Source organism: Gekko japonicus, unplaced genomic scaffold, assembly GCF_001447785.1.
Source record: "Gekko japonicus isolate JY-2015 unplaced genomic scaffold, Gekko_japonicus_V1.1 scaffold3872, whole genome shotgun sequence".
Lineage (NCBI taxonomy): Eukaryota > Metazoa > Chordata > Lepidosauria > Squamata > Gekkonidae > Gekko > Gekko japonicus.
This window is the reverse complement of record NW_015167659.1, coordinates 47937-70784: the sequence shown is the minus strand read 5'-3', so window position 1 is coordinate 70784 and position 22848 is coordinate 47937. Positions and strand designations below refer to the sequence as shown.

Sequence of the window (22848 nt, the reverse complement as noted above, 5' to 3'; positions counted from 1 at the left end):
TACACATGTTGAAAGCATACATACCCATTTTGCTTTGTGTATACCTAGAGATATGTGATGGATCATGGGAACTACATATCCAATGAGTCCTGTCTTCCCTGGATGTACCATGAACTTTTGAAGCAACCCTACACCAAGTCTGACCATCAGTCCCTCTCAGTATTGCCTACTCCAGTGGTCGTCAGCCCTTCCAGACCAGGAGCCATCTTGAACTACCAGGTGACAGAATAGGACCCACTAAGCTGCAAGCATAGGGAAGGAAGTCATATGTCATTGCACTCACACGGCAGGAAAAGAAGCCAGAGTTGTGACCTCATCTAGGAGGGGCTCCACACTGCAAACATGTCACCTACTGCCATATCTTTTAACTGGAGATGCCTTGGAATTGAACCTGGGACCTCTTGCACGTCAAGCACATGTTCCACTACTAAACCACAGCCCCTCCCCACAAAGCACAAGGCAGACTTATTGGGGGAATGGGGGAATTGCTGGGCCAGCTGTGCAGGGTGGAAAGAAGAGAGATGTTGTGGGGGGGGGGCAGCTCTGACTCCACCTGTGAAAAAAAGGAATCTTTACTACTGAGTGACCTGGCCTCATCATCCTGCTGCTCTTTTTGCCATGTATGTAAAAGAGGCAGCACGGACAATGCCCTTGCTCTCTACCCATGCATAAAAAGCAGCACAAAAATGGTGGCTTATAGGGGCTCATGAAACAGTGGCTGGGGCTCTGCAACCCACCTGAGGTTCTGGACCCACTGGTTAATGACCACTAGTCTACTCTCACCAGCTGTGGCTCTTGGGCACAGAAAGGTACTCTACCACTGAGCCACGGCCCCAGCCTTCATGCTGCACGCCAGGCCTTTCTGGCTGTCCCATCCATCTCCACTAAGTGACATGAAATGGAAGGGTAGGAGTAGGAATGGTCAATTTGCTAGGTGAAGACCACAATAGTGTGACGCCACCAGGCCCTAATATGCAATGGTGATGTGCAAGGGCTTGGAGGTCTCTCAATATCAGAAGGTGAATTTGCAGATGGGGTCAGATGTCTGGGCAACTGGTTCATCTTGTCCAGGCTATTTCCAAATCAGACCAGATCAGAGCTCAGCAGGCTCTCATGGGTGAGCCTCTCACATGGTGTAAACAGATTTGTTCAGGGAAATCACCATCTAGAAAACAGTCCAAAGATGGAATAGAACTGGGCATGGGGTAGGTGTCCTAGAGAAGGAGAGCAGATCAGGATTGGCATGGCACTCTTGCTGAGAAACAAACCATTTTAGTGTTTAGTAATTCAGTTATTTACAAGAAATAAATGCTTGTTACAATACGCTTGAGGAGACCATTTTCCTACGAAAAGGTGCTTTATTAACAGACTAAGAGCCACAGAGTACTGAGAAAGAAGAATAAAGTAACATCTCCAAAAAAAGTAGGTGTGTATATACAAGACAGAGAAGTCAAACAGCTAGAAAACTATGATAAATACCCATCAACCCACCCTTTTTCTATTAAGGCAGCCAAAGGTAAAATGAAACAGAACCTTACGTGTAATACCATCTCAGTCACCTCAAGGAGGTTGCTGAGTACATCTGTGTAGGTAGCAGTGAACCCTAGAAGATCAGTAATCATGTATTTGCGTAACTAAAGCAAAAAAAAAAAAAAGCCAGCCAGGAGGCATAACAGACGAATCAGCAACACAACACACATTTAGATAATGCTCTTCTTTTTTTTAGAATACTCCCTAATAAAGTGTTCGGAGCCACGTGTGGTTAAGATGCCTGAACAACCAACCAGCTCCTTAATTGCACAGCAGAACAGGAATCTTGGCACTGACCTGATCAATGGGGAACACAGCGACCACCAGGTTCTGTTTTTCTTAACCTATCCATTCAGTGACAGATGGCAAAACTAAGCCCATCATGTCCTCAGTCAGGTTCAATTTGCCGCTTCACTGAGCATCTGTGGTGAACAGCAACAGTTGCTTGCCCACCCACCCACCCAGCCGAGTAAGCAGAAGAGTTGCGAACAGCACTCTTCCCAGCCTTAAGGCAAAGAATGGCAGTGCGTACAGATACCCTAGCACCGTGACAGACTGCAGAGTGTCGTATAGCACTGTTCTGGCCAGATCTCCTAGGTCAAATGGCCATGACAGTAGCAAGCAGCGGCAGAAAGGGGGGGGGGGAGCACAACAGTAAGCAGCAGTGAGTGCAAGGCAGGCAGATGGTCGATCATGAAACTGCCTCCCCCCCCATATAAATCTGGGCCCATTCATACTTACTAGCAATGGAATGGCAACTTCTTCCCCATGGCAACATTCTATGCCTCTCCAGTAACATGACAGGGATAGGGTCACTTGGAAAGAACCGTGCTATTTTCCCCCAACAAACACCTAGGATCATTTCTCACATGAGACTTCCCCACAATGGAGCTTACTTTGGCTAGTTCCTGTTCTTTCTTCTCCCTGCTAGGTATTAGTAAATAACAACCAGTAGTAACACAGACTCTGTGCTAGGATTCAAAAGCAAACATAATACATGTTGCTTCTCAGAATACTGAAGGACCTTAATTACAAAGTAACAAAGATATGATTCCAGATGGTAAAAAGTTATCCAAAATATCTTTTTAAAGTTGCCTCCAGTAACAGATCAAGACACTGCTTAAGAATAAAAATACCGTCGTGTTCGCTCTCCTTTTGCCCTCCTCTTATACTTTAACCCTTCGTTAATGAAGGCTCGTTTGGCTGCAAGTTTTGCATTAAAGATCAGCAAAGACAGGCATCTGCCAGGGCTGGTTCTCACTTTCCCTCTCCCCCCACACTGGCCACTGATGGGCCTCTTCCCTCATAGCGACGTCCAAGCGAGTCCCTGCCTCCTCTCCCTGGCACTCTCTCTCTCTCAAACGATGCTCCCTGTCCCCCTCCCTTCATCCTGCCCACTGGGAACCTCTCAGCACTTTCCCTTCTTCCTCCGCCCTGGGCCACAAAAGGAAATGAGGACAGGGTTAGAGTGGGACCACTGAAAGGCACAGGGTCCCACACAGGGGCTGCAGGGAGTTTGGGGGTGGGCCAGTCCCCACAAAAACTTCAAGTCAGCCCTGTTGGTCAGTTTCACTTGTTCTGTTATAGTTGTTTTAGCTGCATTACCTAAAATCTGAAAGCAGCTGAAGGTATTGCAGGGACAGGTAGATTTGACTTAAAAGTTCCTCCTGCTGACGTCTGAAATATTTTTTCTCTCATCCTAACTGCAAATGAAGAAATCCAGATTTACACTCTCCACAGAGAGTCACTGCTAATTAGCAGTGTGACCTGCATGGGGGCTCAAGCAAGTGGACTAGTGGCATCTTGAGGCCCTGTGTCCCTGGCCAGTCCCTTAGACTGGAGTCAGCTAACAGCCCCATGTAAGAACAGGAGAATAAATAACACATTATAAATTAGGAGTTGTATAAGAAGTCTTGCTCCCAAGCCCGTCCCTATCATGGCAGGTTATCTGTCCATTTCTAAGAGAGTAACAGAGTAAGTTGTCACAAAGGAAATGAAGGGATACCCCTTTTGGAAGAAGAGGTTAGTGCTTCCTTCTCAACATGAGGCCCATATTGCTGTCTTAAGTACTCCTAATGCTCACAGGTGGAAATTCATTTTCATCGTCCAGACACACAGGCCCAGTGGCGAATTCATGCTCTGGTATAATCTCTCCTCGGAGGGCTCCTCCATCTTCTGAGTAGCCTGCAAAAAAGTTACCAAAGCACTATAGATAAATGCAACAGAGCCCAAAAAGCACAGAACAGGAGGTGCCAATCAACAACCGACTTTAACACAGTGCTCTCTTTTTTTGTCCAGAGCTTAACAAAACAGGAGAAGGGGAAGGACAGGTGAGGTATACCAATCCAATAAATGCTGAACAGGGGGAAGGCACAACCCACTAGCTTTAACATGACAAGCCTCAGGCTTTTCATAAAGTACATGTGTGAAGTTCGATTATTGCAGCCACTTTAATGAGCACAAAGTGTTCTCTGTGCGAAGAGAGCACATCATAATTTGACTGCGTATGAGGAATGCAGAAAAGAGGCCAAATAAAGGAATGCAAGAACCGCCATAATGGGTTAAAGAGACCCATCCCAGTCTAAATGCTGTCTGTAAAAACAGCAGCACCAGCTGCTTTAGAGGAAACACACAACAAACAAGCAAAGGAGTGTGTGGTCAACTAGATACCACCTTAGACTTAGACATGGAACACATGATGTTATTCTTCCTCCAAGGAGTTCAAGAGGGTATATGCTTGAGCAATCCCACTTTCTCTCTGCCATAAATGTGTCAGCCTATGCTGGGAAGGGACAACTTGCCCACGTCTAACCTGAAAGCTTGATAGGCAAGCAGAGATCTGAACTGAAGTTTTCCGGGTCCATGTCAATCCACTCATGTAACCCAGGGTGACCAAACTGCGCCACCTAGAGTTACCAGTGGCACATCTGACAAGTGTTTGAGGCACTCCTGCATGAGGATCCATGAGTGTGGCTATGGAGAATGCCTACGTGCCAGATTGTTCAGTGAAGTGAAGTGGCACTCTCTCACTTCCCAAAAAGAGCCATTCTAGCCACTGTACAACACTAGAGAGTGACGCCCTTCCGGCCCTTCCTGCTCCAACCAAGACTCAGAAAGGCCAGCAGAAGCTTGTATGTCACCTTGTAAGGCTCAGTGCTCTTTAAAAACTTGCTTCACACTTTGAGCAGGGCTGGTTTCCGAAGATGTAACAGTCTGCTTTTTCTGGTCATGTCACACAAAAAGAAAGCCAGTGAGGTGTAGAGGTCAGACAGCTGGTCTAGGATCCGGGAGATCTGGATTCAAACCCCTACTCTGTCTTGGAAGCTCATTGGGTGACCTTGGGCTGGTCACTCTCTCTCAGCCTCACAAGGTTGTTGTTGAGAGGATAAAAAATATGAGGGGAGAATGATGTTGTATGCCACTTTGGGTCCCCTCTTGGGAGAAATGTAGGGTATAAATATTGAAATAAATAATTTAATCTCAGCTTCAGAGTCAGTTAAATGGCCTGAGTAACGTCTAAAAAGGCAGACCAAGGATGGGTCTTGCTGGAAGCCTGAATAGACAAATTCAGGAACCAGTACAAGCTTGGAAACCTTATAACTGTGGGCTGCTCCACATATTTATGCCCATTGAGGACCTAAAACACAATTAAATAATTAATGAAAAGTGTGAATGGGCCATCACATTACAGAAAGCAAATCCATAAGATCTCAGACAATGGTTTCCAGTGGGGTCAGTTCACACAGTCAGGTGCCAGTCGTCGAGAAGCGTTGATTAAGGTGCCAAATGTATGTGTGAGGCAGATGTCTGACAGTACTGAGCAAACATTTTCATCACTGAATACTAGTTCTTAAGAAAGGTAATCTCTAAAACACTTTTCAGAACCTTCTTTTCTGATTTTATTAAGAAAACATAATTAAGAAAGAAGTAATGCAACACTGACAGTAGCTATGATTTAGCATGATATTAAAGCATCAGTGCCACATGTGTAAGGCAACCATCAATGTTCAACAGGTTCCATGCCCAACTTGCATAGAAATCACTAGAAATAAACAATGAGAGCAAAGTCTAGGCAGAGCCCAGGGAAAGGAGAGGCATGAGAGGAAATAGCTAGAAGATAGAAGGACAACATGGGAGATAACACACAAGTGGACAGACCCAAACAGCAGACTGGATGACACAGTAATACTTGATATTTCGAGAAAGCTTATTATTTTCCAAGCACTCTGCATCATCTAAGCGTTTTGAGCTTTTTATTACGAATTAAACATCACCATACCCAGAGAGCAGATTAATGTTTTGCAGATGGCATGTCAGATAGCAACTGTACAACTATCCCAAATTACAGAATAAGCTGGTGTTGGGAACTGAAACCATGCACACTCCTTTGTGCGGCAAAGAGAGATTCTGGCATGTCAGGACTGGTTAGCAAAATCCACTCCTTTGTCTGGCATGTCAGGACTGGTTAGCAAAATGCCACGGAAGCAGAAAAGGGTACAATGATATTTGCTTGGAATACACACATGGGTGCCAGCATTCAGTCTGCCCTCCCTTCATGAGAACCTCCAAGAAGCCTTAGGCCTCGCGACAGGGCTCCTATCAGGCAAAGTAAACAGAGGAATGAACTGAAATATTCTGAAGCAAAGGAAGGGAAATCCAGTTTGTGGACTGACTGGATGGTTACACGGGCTTACCAAGGTACTTACAGGACATTTGCATCTTACTTGTAGCTGTTAAGGCCTCATCACAGGCACAGGCGCAGGGAAGGGAACACTCTGAGAACGGCTTCGTTCCATAGAGGCTTAACCAAGTAGAGTAGTTATGTAGACTTAGGCCCTTAAACCTGTATAGGGCAGTTGCTCAGCCCTTTCCTCATCCAGAATCCTGTGGGCATGTAAAACACATATAATAGTACTATGTAACAGAGAAAATAAATTTCCATGCACATCTCAGTCAAAGCTAAAGTTTCAAGGGTAGGCCTCCTTTTAGTAAAACAGCTTGGAATATATGGATTAGGGACCTTCCTGTAATCACACTGACCGAATAGACTTCATAAGAGATGTTAGTTTTACAATCTATATATCTAATTCCCAACATGCCCCCTAAATCTGCACATCGGGGGCACTTGGGGAGCAGGGAGATTTTCCTGCATGTTTGGAGCAGTCCCCAGATGTGCAGAAAAATCTAAAAACTGTAAAAGAAAAATATAGGGGGGATTTAAATATGTAAAGTAAAAGAGTGTAAATATGTAAAGTAAAAGAGTGTTCCCTGCACAGGCGCAGGGAACACTCTGAGAACGGCTTCGTTCCAATGAGGCTTAGTCTATTAGTTTGCTCTCGGAAACTACTACATGCAGAATGGACATCAGCTTTGGTTCTTGTGAAGGAAGGGCAGGTCTGCCGAGGTAAGCCTAGCTGTTTTAAGTTTTTTAAATGTAAACCTGAAGCCACGCCATGTTCAAGACATACCACAGCCCCTTTGCTAAGTACAGGATCTCTCAAAGGACACCCGCTATGAAAAATGCACAGGTTCCATAAAGCTATCAGGGCCAATATCCAGAATCCCCATTACTCGGGGACAATAAACAGCAGACAATTCTGACTAGGCTTCAGATCAGCTGCCTGCGTTGTGTCCTTTTCAAAGTGACAGGCAATCAACGCCAAGCCAGCACTCACCTGGCATCATAGATGAAGGCACCGAACTTTGCCTGGCTACTGTTGCAGCATAAGTCTGAGGTACTGGAAGTTGCAGATCATTTTCTTTGTTCTCTTCTGTCTTTCCCAAGCCCAACAATCTAATTGTATGAGCCAGAAAGAAAGGGATTAAAAGTAGTCAACCTCTAATCTACCCAGTAACTCTTGCTATTGTATGCATATATTTCAAGATGATGGGTGGATTAAACGGGATTATATCGGAGGTGTGTGTGTGTTATTCTCTCTCCCAAGCCTCTCTGTCTCTCAGTGACCCAGACATATGCGGACAGCCTAAGTCCCAAAAGTGCAGCCCAGACAGAGGTTTACCACCACACTGAGAACTGGGCCTCAGTCATTCACTAGTGCTGACAGTTAAATTAGAGACTCCTACCCTGAATTATGAAACAGGACCAATTTGAACCAATCTGTGAGATCACAGGGCAGCTCTGGAATTTCCACAGGACAGAAGCAGGCTGATTACCCTGACGAGAACTACCGACGACCTGAGACAAGATTTCACTATAGCTGGTTGATTTCTCTTTTAAAGTGCACAAGATTGACCTTCAGCCCCATTCAGTGTGTTGCTGGAACAGCTGAACTGTTTCATTACCTATGTGTCTTGATTAAAACACACTCCCCACCATCTTGAGGGTCCAGGTTGTAGAGGTAAAGGTGTCCATCGGACGTCGTAACTAAAAGCCGCGGCAACTTCTGGATCCTGCCAAGAAATGCACAAAAGCAGGTTGAGATGGATCGCTGATGGGCCATGTCAGTCATTTACTAGTCCTATGCTGCCGTAAATCCTGTTATTAAAAGCCAGGACCCTGGGATGTATTTAACACTGCATTTTACTTGCTCCTGAATGAGCTGATTCTGTACCTGTACCATCACATTAGTGTGGAAACTCCAATAGACTAGCACTTCTCAAATGCAGCCACTGGGAGGAGCAGCAACACCGATGTGGCTTATAGGAACAACAGCGGGCACAAGGTTGGGTCCAACGAAGGACAGCCACAACCAGGAGGAGGTGGTGATTTCCGCCAGTGTCCCCCTTCTTGCGGCAGACCTCTAACTCCACCCTTGTGTTGTGTCTGTGGATAGTGTCCTCCACAGAGCAGCACTGGGGGGGAGGCAGTTTGAGAAGCACGGTGAGGGGGGAGGCAAAGACGGTCCACTTTGCTGGTGAAAATCCCTGCTGTGTGCAAAAATGTTCCACAGGATGCATGCCACTACCTGTGTCTGCTGAGTTTCTAGTCAGGCTAAAAGAATCCCAAGCTTACTTCCTGGTAGACAGCCCCAATGAAACAATATAGCAAGTTTACTATTTGTTCCCTCCAACTTTGGATACGTCATCCCCCATGCTGAGACTATTTCTCCCTCAGACCAAGTCTCTTGGAGCTGCATTTGCAAATCTATCAAAAAAACGACAGTGGGGCATGAAACAGAACAGTTACAGATTAGAATAGCTTCTATATTCTGTTTTGATCATATCCTGTATAGTAGTTCCCCAGAATACGGAGGAAGTGAACATGCAGGATATATAGGAAAGGAGATCCAGAGCACATCACTCTTCCCAGCAAAGCTTTCCAGGATATATTTAATGCAACAAGGAAGAGGTTCTCTTCTGTGCTGCTTAAAGAGACCTCGGTGTAAGTAAAAGAAGTTGCTGCTCCATTGCTATACGTACGTGGAGAGGACACAGATGTTCCTTTGTCCAGAGAAGTTCAAGCGCACTGTGGCAAAGGCCCGGTCCTGGCTCATCATGCCTGACACTTGAGAAGGGAGGTAGTTCGTGGCAGCCATGAACATCTTGCCCATGTAGCCACTCCAGGATGGGGGTTCCTCTGGCCGGCTATGAAGGACAAAGTATCAGTCACCAATAGTCCATCTGAGATCTACAGCAGGGAGCACCCCTACAACAGCAACAAAGCTCTCATCCCTAACGGAAATGAAGCTGAAATACATGCCACTTCATTTGCTCACGTACGTACCTTTGTTACCCATTTTTTCCAGCCTTTATTTCCCTCTGGAGCCTACTGCCTCCCTCACTTCCCTTTGGTACCTCCCACAGTGTCAACATTTAGACTGTAAATACCTTGGGGAAGGGACATGTCTTCTCTGTTTATGGAAACTACTATGTACACACACCCCTTGGACACACATCATAACACGGTGAGGGGGTTTGTGTGTCAGCAAAGTTGAGAGCAACACCATAAGGAGTTTAGAGTCTGTCAAGAGGCTAAAGTCCTAGCAGAGTCACTCAAGGCAGAATGGTCACAGCTGAGTCACCAGACTATTTATTTTTATTTATTTATTAAATTAGATTTACTACGCCGCCCTTCCCTGCAAGTAGGGATCAGGGTGGCTTACAACAGAGTAGCGCACATTAAAACGACTCGAAAACTATAAGATACATCCACCCCCTTCAGGAATCAACAGCCACATCAGCAGAAGTGGAAGATGACACTGGCAGAGGGTCTATCATAGACAACAGCAGTGACATTTCAGATAACCCTGATTAGTACTACACAGAAGAATACAACGATAAACCACTTCTGATCATCTCATACCTTGAAAGCCCTATGATGAGACAATCCAAAATGAAAAAGGATATAGTGCTGGAAGACAGGGCCCCCAGGTCAGATAGCACTCAATCAGCTAATGAGGAAAAGCAGAGGACAGGTACGAGTAGCACTATTCTTGATGCAACTGGGCTAAAGCTGAAAGGACATTCAGTTGTTGATATGAATGGATGCTAAAAGAAAGTCCAGAGCTGTTGACACCAATGCTCCCTCTAAGCTGTAGAGTCTTGTGAGCAAAAAATCTACTTTGTGAGCTCCTGGCATTAAAGTTGTGAGTGAGCGATTGGGGTGCTGCATAAATAGGTTTGCTCTGGAGCCATCCTTCCTGAGCTGAGATAAAAATGTGTGAGATTACAGTGGAGCAATTTATGAAGATAATGAGAGATGGCATACGGAAGGGTATTGAAGAAGCTTTTGCAAATGTATTAGGAAAGCCAAAAAACTTGCAATTAGAAATAGAAAATGAGAAAATGCTGGAACAATACCCTAAGAGTTTAATGGAAAGGGGACTTTCTCAGCAAGCAAAAAACAAACTGGAGACTACACCTCCATCCTCCCCTCAAATTAAAATATCTGGGGAAAAGACAATAAATATAACTACTGAAAAGACAAAAATCCCCCAAAAACAGGAACAAAAAATAAATTGCAAGAGAGAAAGAACAAGGAAAAAGAAAAGGGAAAAGCGACGTTCATGGAAATTTAAAGGAGACAATACTTTATGGACGTTTGATTGGTTGACAAGGAAAAGGAACAGCTTGGGAAGGGATTATCACACATGGAAAGATCGAAAGCATTTAGACAGATTGTTACAGAAGAGCAGACTGATGATCCACAGGCGGAAAATCAAGTTGTATCCTTTTCTTTGTTTGTCTACCTCCTTTGGATGTCTGTTTAAATGGAAATACTGACTTTGGAAACTTTAATTAAAAATAAAAAGTAGAATGATATAGTGGGGTGTTAAGAGGGTACTGTATTCGTTTTGCAGTGATTAAAGATAGGAAAATATGGTAAAGGAGGTGTGGATATTAATCTGATACCACTCTGAAAAGTCAATTATTTTTGTAATGGTATAAAAGTTTAGTAGAGAATGTTTGGATGCAAATATAGTAGTAAATTTAAAATGTTAAAAAATAAAAAATAATAATGTTTGGATGCAAATATAGTAGTAAATTTAAAATGTTAAAAAATAAAAAATAATAATTGGAAAATCTAAAAGTTATAAAAATTAAATTGATAATTTATACTTATATTGGAAACAGGTACCTTATGGTTAATTGGACTATGTATGCTTGATTAGAACTTAACCCTGAAAAGACATGTGTTGGCTTTAGATGGTCATACTTGACAATGTCTCATAATTATTGTTAGAAGGGAGGTGGTAAATTGTAAAAACTAACATGAACAAACAAGAAAACAAGAACATTAAAGAATTATGTATTAATTTGCTAATGCTTGATCCTTGTACTTAAATATTGTTAATTGATTTGGTACCTTATGGTTAATTTGAGTATCTGTGCTATGTTAGAACCTAGCCCTGAAAGGATATGCTTTGGCTCCGGATGGTTACATTTGACAAAGTGCTATGATTACTGTCAGAATGGATGTGGCAAATTGTAAAAACTAACATGAACAAACAAGTAAACTAAAGATCTATGTATTAATGTGCTGATACTTGATCCTGGTACTCAAATAAGAATTATTGGATTATATTTTTAAAAATGTATCTTTATATATATGCGTGGGTTGTTGTTTGGGGGAAAAAAGTATTTCCAGCTTATGTGTATATTTTTGATGTTGTTTATATCCAAAATAAATGTTATAAGTATATATTATTTTGAAAACCAAATAAATAAACTTAAAAAAAAAGAAGCTAAAGGTGACAGAAATAGAGTCAACAGTCTAAATGCAGCATTCTAGTAGCTGGCACATAGACATAAAGAGAACTGTTATAATAACCAGTGTAACAAAATAGAACAGAACAACAAAAAAGGAAGAACAAGAGATCTATTCCACAAGATCCAAGAAATCATAGAGTCAACAGTCTAAATGCAGCATTCTAGTAGCTGGCACATAGACATAAAGAGAACTGTTATAATAACCAGTGTAACAAAATAGAACAGAACAACAAAAAAGGAAGAACAAGAGATCTATTCCACAAGATCCAAGAAATCAAGGGGAAATTTAAAGCAAGGTTAGGCATACTGAAAGATCAACATGGAAACACGTTAACTAAACAGGACAAAATAAAGGAAGGATGGAAACAATACACTGAATAACTATTCAAAAGCAACAAAAGGAGTTTGTAAGCCGCTCTGAGACTCCAAGTGAAGGGCGGTGTATAAATCCAGTCTCTTCTCTTCTTCTTCTTCAGTTTAAGTCTGAATTTTGCAATGAGTAGCTCATGATCTGAGCCACAGTCAGCTCCAGGTCTTGTTTTTACTGACTGGATAGAGCTTCTCCATCTTTGACTACAAATTATATAATCAATCTGATTTTGGTGTTGCCCATCTAGTGATGTCCATGTGTAGAGTCGCCTCTTAGGTTGTTGGAAGAGGGTGTTCGCTATGACCAGTGTGTTCTCTTGACAAAACTCTGTTAGCCTTTGCCCTGCTTCATTTTGTTCTCCAAGGCCAAACTTGTCTGTTATTCCGGTTACCTTTTGACTTCCTACTTTAGCATTCCAGTCCCCTATGATGAGGAGGACATCTTTTTTTGGTGTTAGTTCTATGAGGTGTTGTAGGTCTTCATAGAACCAGTCCACTCCAGCCTCTTCTGCATCAGTGGTTGGGGCATAGACTTGAATTACTGTGATGTTGAAAGGTTTGCCTTGGATTTTGCCAACGATCATTCTGTCATTTTTGAGATTGTATCCCATTACTGCTGCTAGTAAACTTAGCCAAATGCAGCCCTAATGAAAATGGTCTTCAGCTATCTCCTAAATATCAAAAGTGAGGGGGACCAGGCACACCTCCGGGGGGGGGGGCTGCCACTGAAAACACCTTCTCTCGTGTGCACCCCAAATGAGCTTCTTTGACTAATGGGACAGTCACGAGGGTCTCTCCCTGTGATCTTAATCCCTGGGCAGGAACATAGAGGGATAGTCAGGTCCTAAGGAGGAGGAGATTGGATTTATACCCCACCCTTTACTACCCAAAGGAATTTCATAGCAGTTTACAATCCCTCTCCCTTCCCCTCCCCACAACAGACACCCTATCAGGTAGGTGAGGCTGCGAGAGCTCTTTCGAGAACTGACCTTGAGAGAACAGCTCTGAGAGAACTTGTGACTAACCCAATGTCACACCAGCAGCTGCATGTGGAGGCATGGGGAATCAAACCGTTCTTCCAGATTAGAATCCATGCACTTAACCACTACACCAAACTGGCTCTCAAGCCACGTAGGCTACCAGAAATACAATAGGTTCAATCCTTTGCAATCACCTGTCAAATAGGACTCCATTCAGACACACAGGTGCCCAAATCCCACCTTCCAGGGGCAACCGTTTCTCTTAAATGACAGCTTAGACGTGCATAAGCCATGTTTTTCCCATTTGGCCCTATGTCACTCCCTGGCTGGACCAGCGCTACCTCTCACTGCTAAACTGCAATAGATTAATCTAGGAAAGTAGCTAATGTTGTATGTTGGGAGAGATAAGAGACAGGTTTCCAGTAAGCAAACAGCTCAGATTCTGTGACCAATGGCAGACTTTGGATGCTTGCAGTGGGACTCTCCTGTTGGCTTGAGAGAGAAGCCTCCTGGCATCTCTTCTCCTGTTTCCCACAGTAACTCTGACATCAGCTACAGCCTGGTTGGTTGTAACCAGAGTCACAAACACTGGTAAAGAATAGATAGTGGCTGTGCTTGAAGAAGCTGAAACAAGTCCAAAACTTGTTTAGGAATACAAACCAGAAAAGGTGGAAAGAATGGCAGCAATTTTCAAAGCAGCAATAAGCATTTCTCTGCCAGAATCAAGGACCAAGACGATAAAGGCTGGTGAATCTCTTCACCGCATACTCAACGCAATTCTGTTCACCTGTCTGTGAGATGTTCCAGCTTGAAGATGTGCACTGTCTCAGTGTTGCTCGATGCACACAAGAATTGTGAATCCATGCTGAACACTAGAGAGCTGATATTCACATACCTAAAGGCCAAGAAAAAAAGATGGTTATGGCCACTGCTTATGGCAACAAAACTTAAGAGGCCAGTCTGTACTAGGTTCTGTTAAAAACAGGCAGATCTGAGAGGTCTATGTGAGAGAGTGGTTAAGTACTATAATAATCAAAAAGAGCTGTTCACTCCATCAGGCACACCAGGTTTTGCAGCCTCCAGCACAGGGGCAAGTGCTATGTAGAGCTAGTGTGGTGTAGTGGTGGAGAGAATGAGCTGTCACATTCAAATTCCACCTCATCTTTGAACTTCCTTACACAAGCCAGTTTTCAGCCATGACCCCCTCCCATTTAGTATATGGGGTTAGTAATACAGGCCTACCTTCCAGAGATGCTGTATGGACTGCTAAGATAATGCAAGTAAAATGTTTTGAGTACTTAGAAAATCTCTGCATAACTACCAAGGATTACTATTGTTGTGTCATTCGATTTCTCTAATCCAAGAATTAACAGAGACTTAGTCCTCTACTTATGGCTGGCAAATTAAAAGTGCTCACTGGACATAAAGCCTAAATTCTGGCTGCTTCCACAGGAAGGTTTTCTCTGGTTTGGAGCAGTCTTTTTGGCACATCCTTACATCATTGTCCCAAAGAAATGGGGGGTTATTTTGACCGCCAAACGTCATAGGAAATATTTGGTGTACTCATTTAAAGCTTTCTACAGACACCAAATTCCTGTTATACTCCCCTCTGCCTTTATTTTTTTACTTTATTATTTATTTTATCAAACCTCAATAGCACTCAATAGACTTGGCTTGAAAGTGAAAATACTATGCATAATCATATTTGGAGTTTCTAGTGACTCCAACAAATATTGAAAAATAATTTTATCACTGTTCCCATGTATAAATAGATGGACCAACACCTATTATCTCCATTTTGTAGGAAAGTGGAGCAAAGTTCCAGAAGTTAATTTTTCCCTATAACTTATTTATATATATTTATTGTTCAAAAATCATCACACTTCCCTTTGGGGTTTTACACCACTTTTGGAATTGGGGGTTGAAATTACCCCCAAGGAAACCAGTGTTTGCAACCTGAATTGTTGTGTTATATAGTAGGAGCAGGTAAAGGCCCTGTGTTTGTGCTCTGTCTAAGTTTCCCTTCTGTCCCACAGCCACATGGAAAAGCTCAAATTGAACTGTATCGCAATCTTGGGAAATGGGGTCATTCTACCCCCTGGCAGACAAGCCAAGGTATCCTCTGAAATTCTTCACATTTTCCAGACTTGAAGGAGCCATTCAGCCTGGAATTTTAGATGACACCTTAGTAGCTAATGCCATGATTGAGAGAGCTATCAGGTTTCGACTGAGATGTTTCCCTTTGTTGAACCTATTCAAACTTCCCCTTTGTTGAACCTATTCAAATTCAAATGCCTAGGCTTGAAATTCAAAACTCCTTTGAACAACAATGTAAGAACTGTCAGCCCAGGGTACTTCTTAGTCAGTTGAACCAGAGGTTACTCTGCATGCCTGGAAGAGCTTCAGAATATATTTTAAATAAGTATATACTTTCAAAGGGCGGGGTCAATTTGACCCCATTTACGTTTCCATGGGGTTGAGATGTTTTCAGTGTGGGGTATTTTTGACCCTAATTCCAAATTTTACTCTTTTTTGTGCATTGCTGAAGATAGTTATACTTGAGGCCTGATTTTCTTCTTAGTAGCTAATGCCATGATTGAGAATTGATTATTTTTGCTGTAATATTGGGGTAACTTTGACTCCTATTCAATGTTCCCTCTAAGCTGTGGATTCTTGTGAGCAAAAATTCTACATTGTGAGCCACTGGCATTAAAGTTATAAGCAAGTGATTTGGCTGCTGCATAAATTAGTTTGCTTGGAGCCATCCTTCCTGAGCCAAGACAAAAATGTGTGAGCCGGAGGGTAAAGAACTGTGAGCTAGCTCACACTAACTCAGCTTAGAGGGAACAGTGCTCCTATTCCAAAGTAATGTAGTAATCTTTTTCTCCTTGCAAGGGTTTTAATAGCATACTTTCTGTGTGTCCCCCCCCCTCACTTCATTGCAATTTTCACAAACCTGGTTTGGTACAATCTTTGCATAAAGTTGGAAGTCAAGGTAGTGTCTGTATATCATTTACATAGTAAGCTGTACATTTTGCTGGTTCCACCTGGATCAACACTATTTTCCTTTCTTTGCCTTCCCATGACCCATCACCACTGGCAGGCTTTCTTTTAAAAAAATCCACAACTGACATATCACTATTGTGTTATAACAGTTATAAAAAATTATCTGCAAAGTCCTCTGAATCCCCAGCTTACATTGAAATGTTAGTCTCTAGTAGGGATGGGCACAAACCAAAGAAACAGTAGTTCATGGTTCATTTGATCACACAAACCATTAACTTTTCCCATTTTCTGAACCAGTTTGTGGTTTATTCAGTTTGGGAGGCAGCATCCTCACAACTTAGAGACGTCAAACTCACACAGAGTCTTCAGCAGGCTCTCCTCCACCCACCCTCAAAGTTTGGTGAAGATTGGATTTGGGATGTCTGAGCTATAGCCCCCCAAAGCAGGTGCCCTCAGGAAAGCTCAGTTGTAACCTCCCCTTAAATCAGCCATGCAGAAAACAATTCTTCCTAACTCACTCTCACACAATGACTAACTCCTCTCTCTTCCTGCTGCAAAGTGAAAGCAGCTGAGTCAGGGTGTGGTATATATATTTAATCTGCTCTCATAGAGCAGAATAGGAGCTCCATGGTTGGCTCCCAGAGCTGCCAATCAAGCTATGGACAATCCTATTGGTTTTTCTAGGGCTCTCCACAAGTCCACCCCCGGCGCTGCCTGGGAATTGATTGAATTGGCGCCAGGCTGTCCGGAGAACAAACCACTGTAATGAACCAAATGAACCTCCATTGAAAAAAATCGGTTCATTTTTGGATTCGGGAACGATGCAACCAAACAAACTGGTTCATTTTTCAGTTCGTGTCCATCCCTAGCCTTTCTTTTTCCTTGAAGAGATATGCCGTTTTCCTTTAACCTCCATAATGAAAGGGGCGAGCAACTTACTTTTTAAAATGAAAGCTGGGAATTCAGAGGACATTAACAAGATGGCTAATTTTTTTTAAAGCCCCCCCAAAGCCCTGTGGTGCTACTGAGGGGAGGAGATAATGGCCACAGAGGCTCAGGCAATATAAGCATGGGGTGAACTGACATGTGAATGCTCCATTGCCACCGCAAATGCAATGAAATCAGCTACACAGAAAATAAGCACAGCACAGAAGCAGGGAATTGAATCAAGTGCCTAAACCTCAGTCACTACATCTCAGGCTTTTTTTCTGGGGGAATGTGCCAGAACAAAGTTCCGGAATCTCTTCAACAAAATTCTTTTTAAAATGTTTAAAAGTTCACGAGTTTTCAGTATACAGATTGAAATTTTCATTTCCCTCTTGAGAGTTCTGGCACCTCTTTTTTTTTTCACTTTTAAAAAAAAAAAAAAAAAGCCATGACCACATCGAACAGCTCACTCCACTCCACATTAATCCATCATAATCACACACCACATGCACCTACTGAGTGATCAGTGCAGACATCGACATGTATGTAAACTTAAAAGACACCTCCAAGGAAGGCATACAACATGATCAGCAGCTTAAAATAACTTGAGGGAAAGGTTTTTTCCTCCCCTACAGGCTTTTTATTATTCAACAAGCAATAGGGATGTGGGAGAACCTGCAACAGATGTACATGGGGTTGGATCCTGCCTAAAATTTCTAAGGATGGTGTTCCAGCTCCAACGGGCTGGTCCTCTCCTACGAGCCCCCGTTCCTTCCGCCCCCTGAAGACCCCCCCCCACTTACCTCAGCTGTTAATGGCTCCAGAGGAAAGCCCTATGGCCCCGAAACGAGCGAAGCAGCTGACCAGGAGGTCAAGGGCAGCGGCAGAAGCCCCGACACGAAGATGGCCCGGCAGTTGCCTCAGAGAGCGCGTCCCCGGGTACGCGACAATAGGGCGGGTTCTTGGGAGACGCTGCCGCCGAGGCCCTCGGGGCGAGAGCGCCCCGACACAGTCAGTTGTTCCGCGCAACCAGAGGCCGGGCGACAGCCTCCACGCTTGGTGCCTCGGGCGGGGTCAGAATGCCCCCACACCTAGCAGAGCATCAGAGCTCTTACTGGGAGGTGGGACTATTGATGAAGGACAGCCCAACAGCCAGTGAAAGAGAGGGACAGGGTGGAGGGGAGGATAAAAGGGGAACAGAAAGGGAAACCGGGGAGGAAGAGATGCCGAGCAGAGGATGGAGGCGGGCTGTCCAATGGTCGGAGAGAGAGGCGGCGTGGCAGATGTCTCCAGTGGCTCTTGCGGGCGCAGGTTTGCCTTGGTGAGGTAACCAGGTAGCCGGCCCCATTCTGAGGTCTCCCGTTCCCCTGCAAAGAGGGGCAAGTGCCATTGCGGGACGGCGACTGGGGGTAGGGACTCCCCCACGGAGCGGGCGGGAGCGCCACAGATGGAATACACTAATTACCCCTCCTATGGCAGAATTCCATCTCCTGCCCAGCTATTCCTGGGGGTCCTCTGTCCCCTCAAAGCAGAATTTTGAGGGTATTGCGGGCTATAGTGAGAGTATGGAATCCACAATCCCCAGAATCCTTCCATTCATGGAACTTTTAGTGAAGATCCACGCTACGACAAAGAACTCATATTTACCCTCTCTTTGTTGTTGTTCAGTTGCACAGTCGAGTCCGACTCTTCGTGACCCCATGGACCAGATCACGCCAGGTCTTCCGTCGTGCTCCGGAGTTTGCTCAATTTCATGTTCGTTGCATCTATGACACTGTCTAACCATCTCATCCTTTGCCGTCCCCCACTCTTACACAGCACAAATATGAGGAATCCTCATGCCAATCAATTCTGAGAAGATTTTCAGACTGTCAAAAGAACGAACTTTTCCCAACCAAAGCACACTTTCTGTGGCCATGTTTGTGCTGAAAAGCGCCTGCATCATGACCCTGGACTTCCTTGGTGGTCTCCCATCCAGATACTAACCAGGGCTGACCCTGCTTAGCTTCCGCAATCAGACAAGATTGGGAAAGCCTGGGCTGTCCAGATCAGAGCAGCCTAATCCTACTTTCTTTAAAATAACTGCACACGGAAAGGATTCAGAAGTCTCTCTAGAGCTTTTGCAAGGTGACATGGTCAGCAGCCCTAGAGCACTTCATCCATCTTCTATACCCTTCCTGTACTTGGGCCTCCATGGACATGTCTCACTGGATGTGCTCTGGCTTTGGCATTTCCATAACAAAGAGGCATGCGGGAAGAAATCTGCCCCAAGGGAGCTCAGTGTAGCATAGGAAGCCCTGCACCAACACTCTCATTGCAAAGCAGGCCAGCAGTAACCCACATGCAAACAACAGAAACTCTGCTGATGTGCAACATGACTCGAGATGGACCTTTGGATCAGAGACTCTAGACTGGGAGAGGAAAGATTTCCCACTACCCCTTTCATCCCTGCCATTTTCAGCCACCACACGTCAAGGGCCTGTAACCTGCAACTCGTTTGGGTGTCCAAACCCATCCTCTAGATGGCACCCCTGCTACAGAAAGGGAACAGCAAACTGACCTCTTCATCCCTCTCCTGAATTCGTAGAGCTTTTCTCCTTCAGGGATGGAAAACACACGAATGACAGTCCCCTGAAAGAAAATATGTAAAGGCACAAGAAGTTGCACATCAAACAAATCAAATTAATCCACAGCAGCAGAAGTTCACCTTGATGCTTTCAAAGGAGAGTTTAGAACACACAACAGTAATTCAGACAGACAGACATGAGCATACACATGACCCCCTCTAAATGCCAAGGCACAACAGAATGAAGATCTCCCACCACCAGAAGAAAACACCCTGTCTTGTACACACTATGCAGAAACAAGTTCCATTTATTTCAATACGACTTACTTCAAGCTAAGTTTGCAATCCTTAGCCTATTTACTAGGAAAAGAGTTCTACTGAATTCAGCAAGACTTAGTTTCAAGTAAACATATTTAGGATTCATCTATAAGTCTGCTTAGTTTTGGGACCTTGCAGCTCAAGCCTAATTTGTTCACTAAGAAGCAAGTCCCACTGATTGCAATGGAAGGTAACCTACAGGTAAGTATGAACAGAAATGCAACCATGCACCTATTCCTATGAATGTTTATTCTGCAGCAAAGTCCAGCTGTGTCCAATAGATTTATTCCCAAGTCCCACAGGCTGCAATCTTACACACAGTCACTTCAGTGTAATGCCCACTGGAGTCAAAAGTATGCACAGGATCACACTGTGCTACACAGGCAGTTTCCTGTATCATGGTTAGCAAGATAGGGAAAGGTTCAGGTGGGTAACCATGTTAGTCTGAAGCAACAGAACAAAGTTTGAGTCCAAATCTCTTCCAATTTATTTCAATTTGTTATAAATAAAATGAAATAACCTAATTTATTTCTGTTGGTTTCAACGGGAAACACATTTCCAGGCATAGCATCTTGGCTTCCCCTCCAACTAGGATTACACTGTCCAGGACGTTATCCCTGGGTCACTCCTGCCACATTTAAGAAAGATAGGAAAAAGGATCCCAGTTGTCTAAAAAATTAAATAAAGGTTTGTTAATATATTTTTTAATGAATATGCTATATTATAGCATATAAGCAGCTACTTCTCCAATTACCATAGCATGTGGGAGATATTAGTGCCTCCAAACAAACTCTCAATAAAACAGGAAGCATTCAGTTAGCCACCAAAGTGAAACTGTGTGATCAGATAGAGGGGGAGGGAGAGCCAGAAGAGCTCAAGAGATGGGACACTGGCCTACAGGAAGGACTCAATCATTCATCAGAACCTTTTATTTCTAGTATGCATGTTGAATTTAATTGCCCATAAAACTGAGCCCCTTTTGCCTGAAATTTGGCAAGAAGGATTCCTTGGATGACAGGTAAAATCCCTGGAAATGTCAACCTGAACTGAATGGAAGACAAGAAGTTACAGCTGGAAATGCAAAAAACAAGTGAAACAAAAAAAGAGTGAAATTGTTGAGAAGAAACAAAAACAGTCATTTGCACACCCTTATTCTCAACAGGCCTGTCCTTACATTATTTCACATATTTCACATTAACAGGTCTGAAGCCTCACTTCCCCCAAATAACACAAAAGCTGCACAGAATTGTTTGAGGGGGACCCCCGTTCCATGCACTCACTTTTTCAGAAGCACTTGCTAGTTTTGACCCTGTGGAGTTGAAAGCCAGGGCAGCAAGAGGACCATCGTGGGCAGGAATTAAGCAGACATCTTTCTGTAAGTCGAAAAGTAAAGACAGTTTGGATTCCTATTTAAACTCTTTAAACCCATGGAAAGATGGGAAGAGACAGAATTTTTGTTTTTCTTCAGAATGTATCAACTAAATAGAACTATTCTCTTACACGCCCAGGGAAATGCTGATTGTCACTTTGGGGTCAAGAAGCAATTTTTCTCCAGGCCAGTTTGGCCAGGGAACCTGGAGGGTTTTTGTCATCTTCTGGGTCACTGCAGATGTGTGTGTGTGTGTGGGGGGGGAGGTATTTGCGAATTTCCTGCATTGTGCAGGGGGTTGGACTGGATAACACTGGAGGTCCCTTCCAACTCTATGATTTTATTTTCTAAGCAACTGCACTAGTCTTTTCAACCAACATCTACTTAGTCTTACAATCCGGAAACACTCCACATTATCCCATCAATTGCCTTCCATCCTCCTCCTTCCTCTATGGTGACATTTAAGCTTCATCAGAAGTGAGCTCCCTCAAATATAGTATATTTCAGAGAAAACCAGAGACATTCATCTCTTTTTATTTTTGTAATGAAGTCTGGCCAAGTGACTTTCTTGGGCCAATACAAAATATTGTTCTGCTCATGGCAGTCTCTATTCACATCAACACATGAAGCTTTTGTTCTACTGACTCGGACCATTGGCCTTCCAAAGTCTACTCTGACTAACAGTAGCTCCCCAGAGCCTGATTAAACTCTTTGTCATCACATACTACCTGATTCTTTTAACTGGAGATGCGAAGGACTGAACCTGGTACCTTCTATATGTTAAGGAGATATTTTACCATATCCTTTGCAAGCAGATTCTTCTCCACAAGATACTCGAAGGATGTTCCTCACTTTTTGGTTATTCATGTGCTCTTTATGTGCAGGAATGTATTTCCCCCATTACACCCACAAAGTTGATAATATTCTGGGAAGGCACGGGCACAACCAAAAGGAGAGAAAGTCTTTCATGAATGTTTTCCGCAGTGTTGAAAAATGCCTTCCCTCCTTCAACAGATTTTTAAAGATTACTGCAGCAGGCTAAAAATGTTCTCTAATTCAGGAAGCACGGCCCTCATCTTCAGTTGGCTTTGTTTGCCTTTAGCAATGCTATTGCATACCCAAATCTAATATTATCATATCATTTGCATTGTGATACTCGATTAGCTGAAATCACTCATATTTCTATTCCCAGGAAGGGAAGGGAGTAATCAGAAGGGCAAAATGGACCCAAAGTGGCAGCAGGTATAGGAAACAATAGCAACCAACATGACTTTAAAAAGATGACCACTGTCTACAGGATTTTCAAGATATAGTTCCACATCCTATCCCTGCAATTACTCTTGGCCCCAAATCAAAACAGAAGAATTTATGAGGCTGCCCAAAGTGGCCAGAGTTTCTCCTCTGCTTTATTAATTTAGAAAATCTCCAGGCCACCTCTCCAGGGAACCTGCCCAAGGAGGCTTACAAAATAAAACACGATACAAAAAACACCATAAGTTGTTGATTAAAACCAGCAATAAGACCCCAACCAGAACATAAAACCATAAAAAACACTGAGCAGCTTAAAATGAGTCTTGCACAGTTCTCAGTCTAAAAGCAGACTGCGGCACGCT

At 43.5% G+C, this 22848-nt stretch overlaps 1 protein-coding gene across 1 annotated transcript in view; it reads right to left on the bottom strand.

Moving 5' to 3' along the window:
- Positions 1-22848, bottom strand: part of WIPI1 (WD repeat domain, phosphoinositide interacting 1) — a 32965-nt gene that overhangs the window by 1742 nt on the left and 8375 nt on the right. Inside the window, exons 3-9 of the mRNA XM_015414116.1 lie at positions 21147-21239; positions 19543-19613; positions 13837-13944; positions 8911-9075; positions 7834-7941; positions 7206-7324; positions 3614-3714 (exon numbers count right to left, since the gene is read on the bottom strand). Of these exons, the coding sequence (XP_015269602.1) occupies positions 3614-3714; positions 7206-7324; positions 7834-7941; positions 8911-9075; positions 13837-13944; positions 19543-19613; positions 21147-21239 (765 nt within the window). The remainder of the gene's footprint in view (positions 1-3613; positions 3715-7205; positions 7325-7833; positions 7942-8910; positions 9076-13836; positions 13945-19542; positions 19614-21146; positions 21240-22848) is intronic.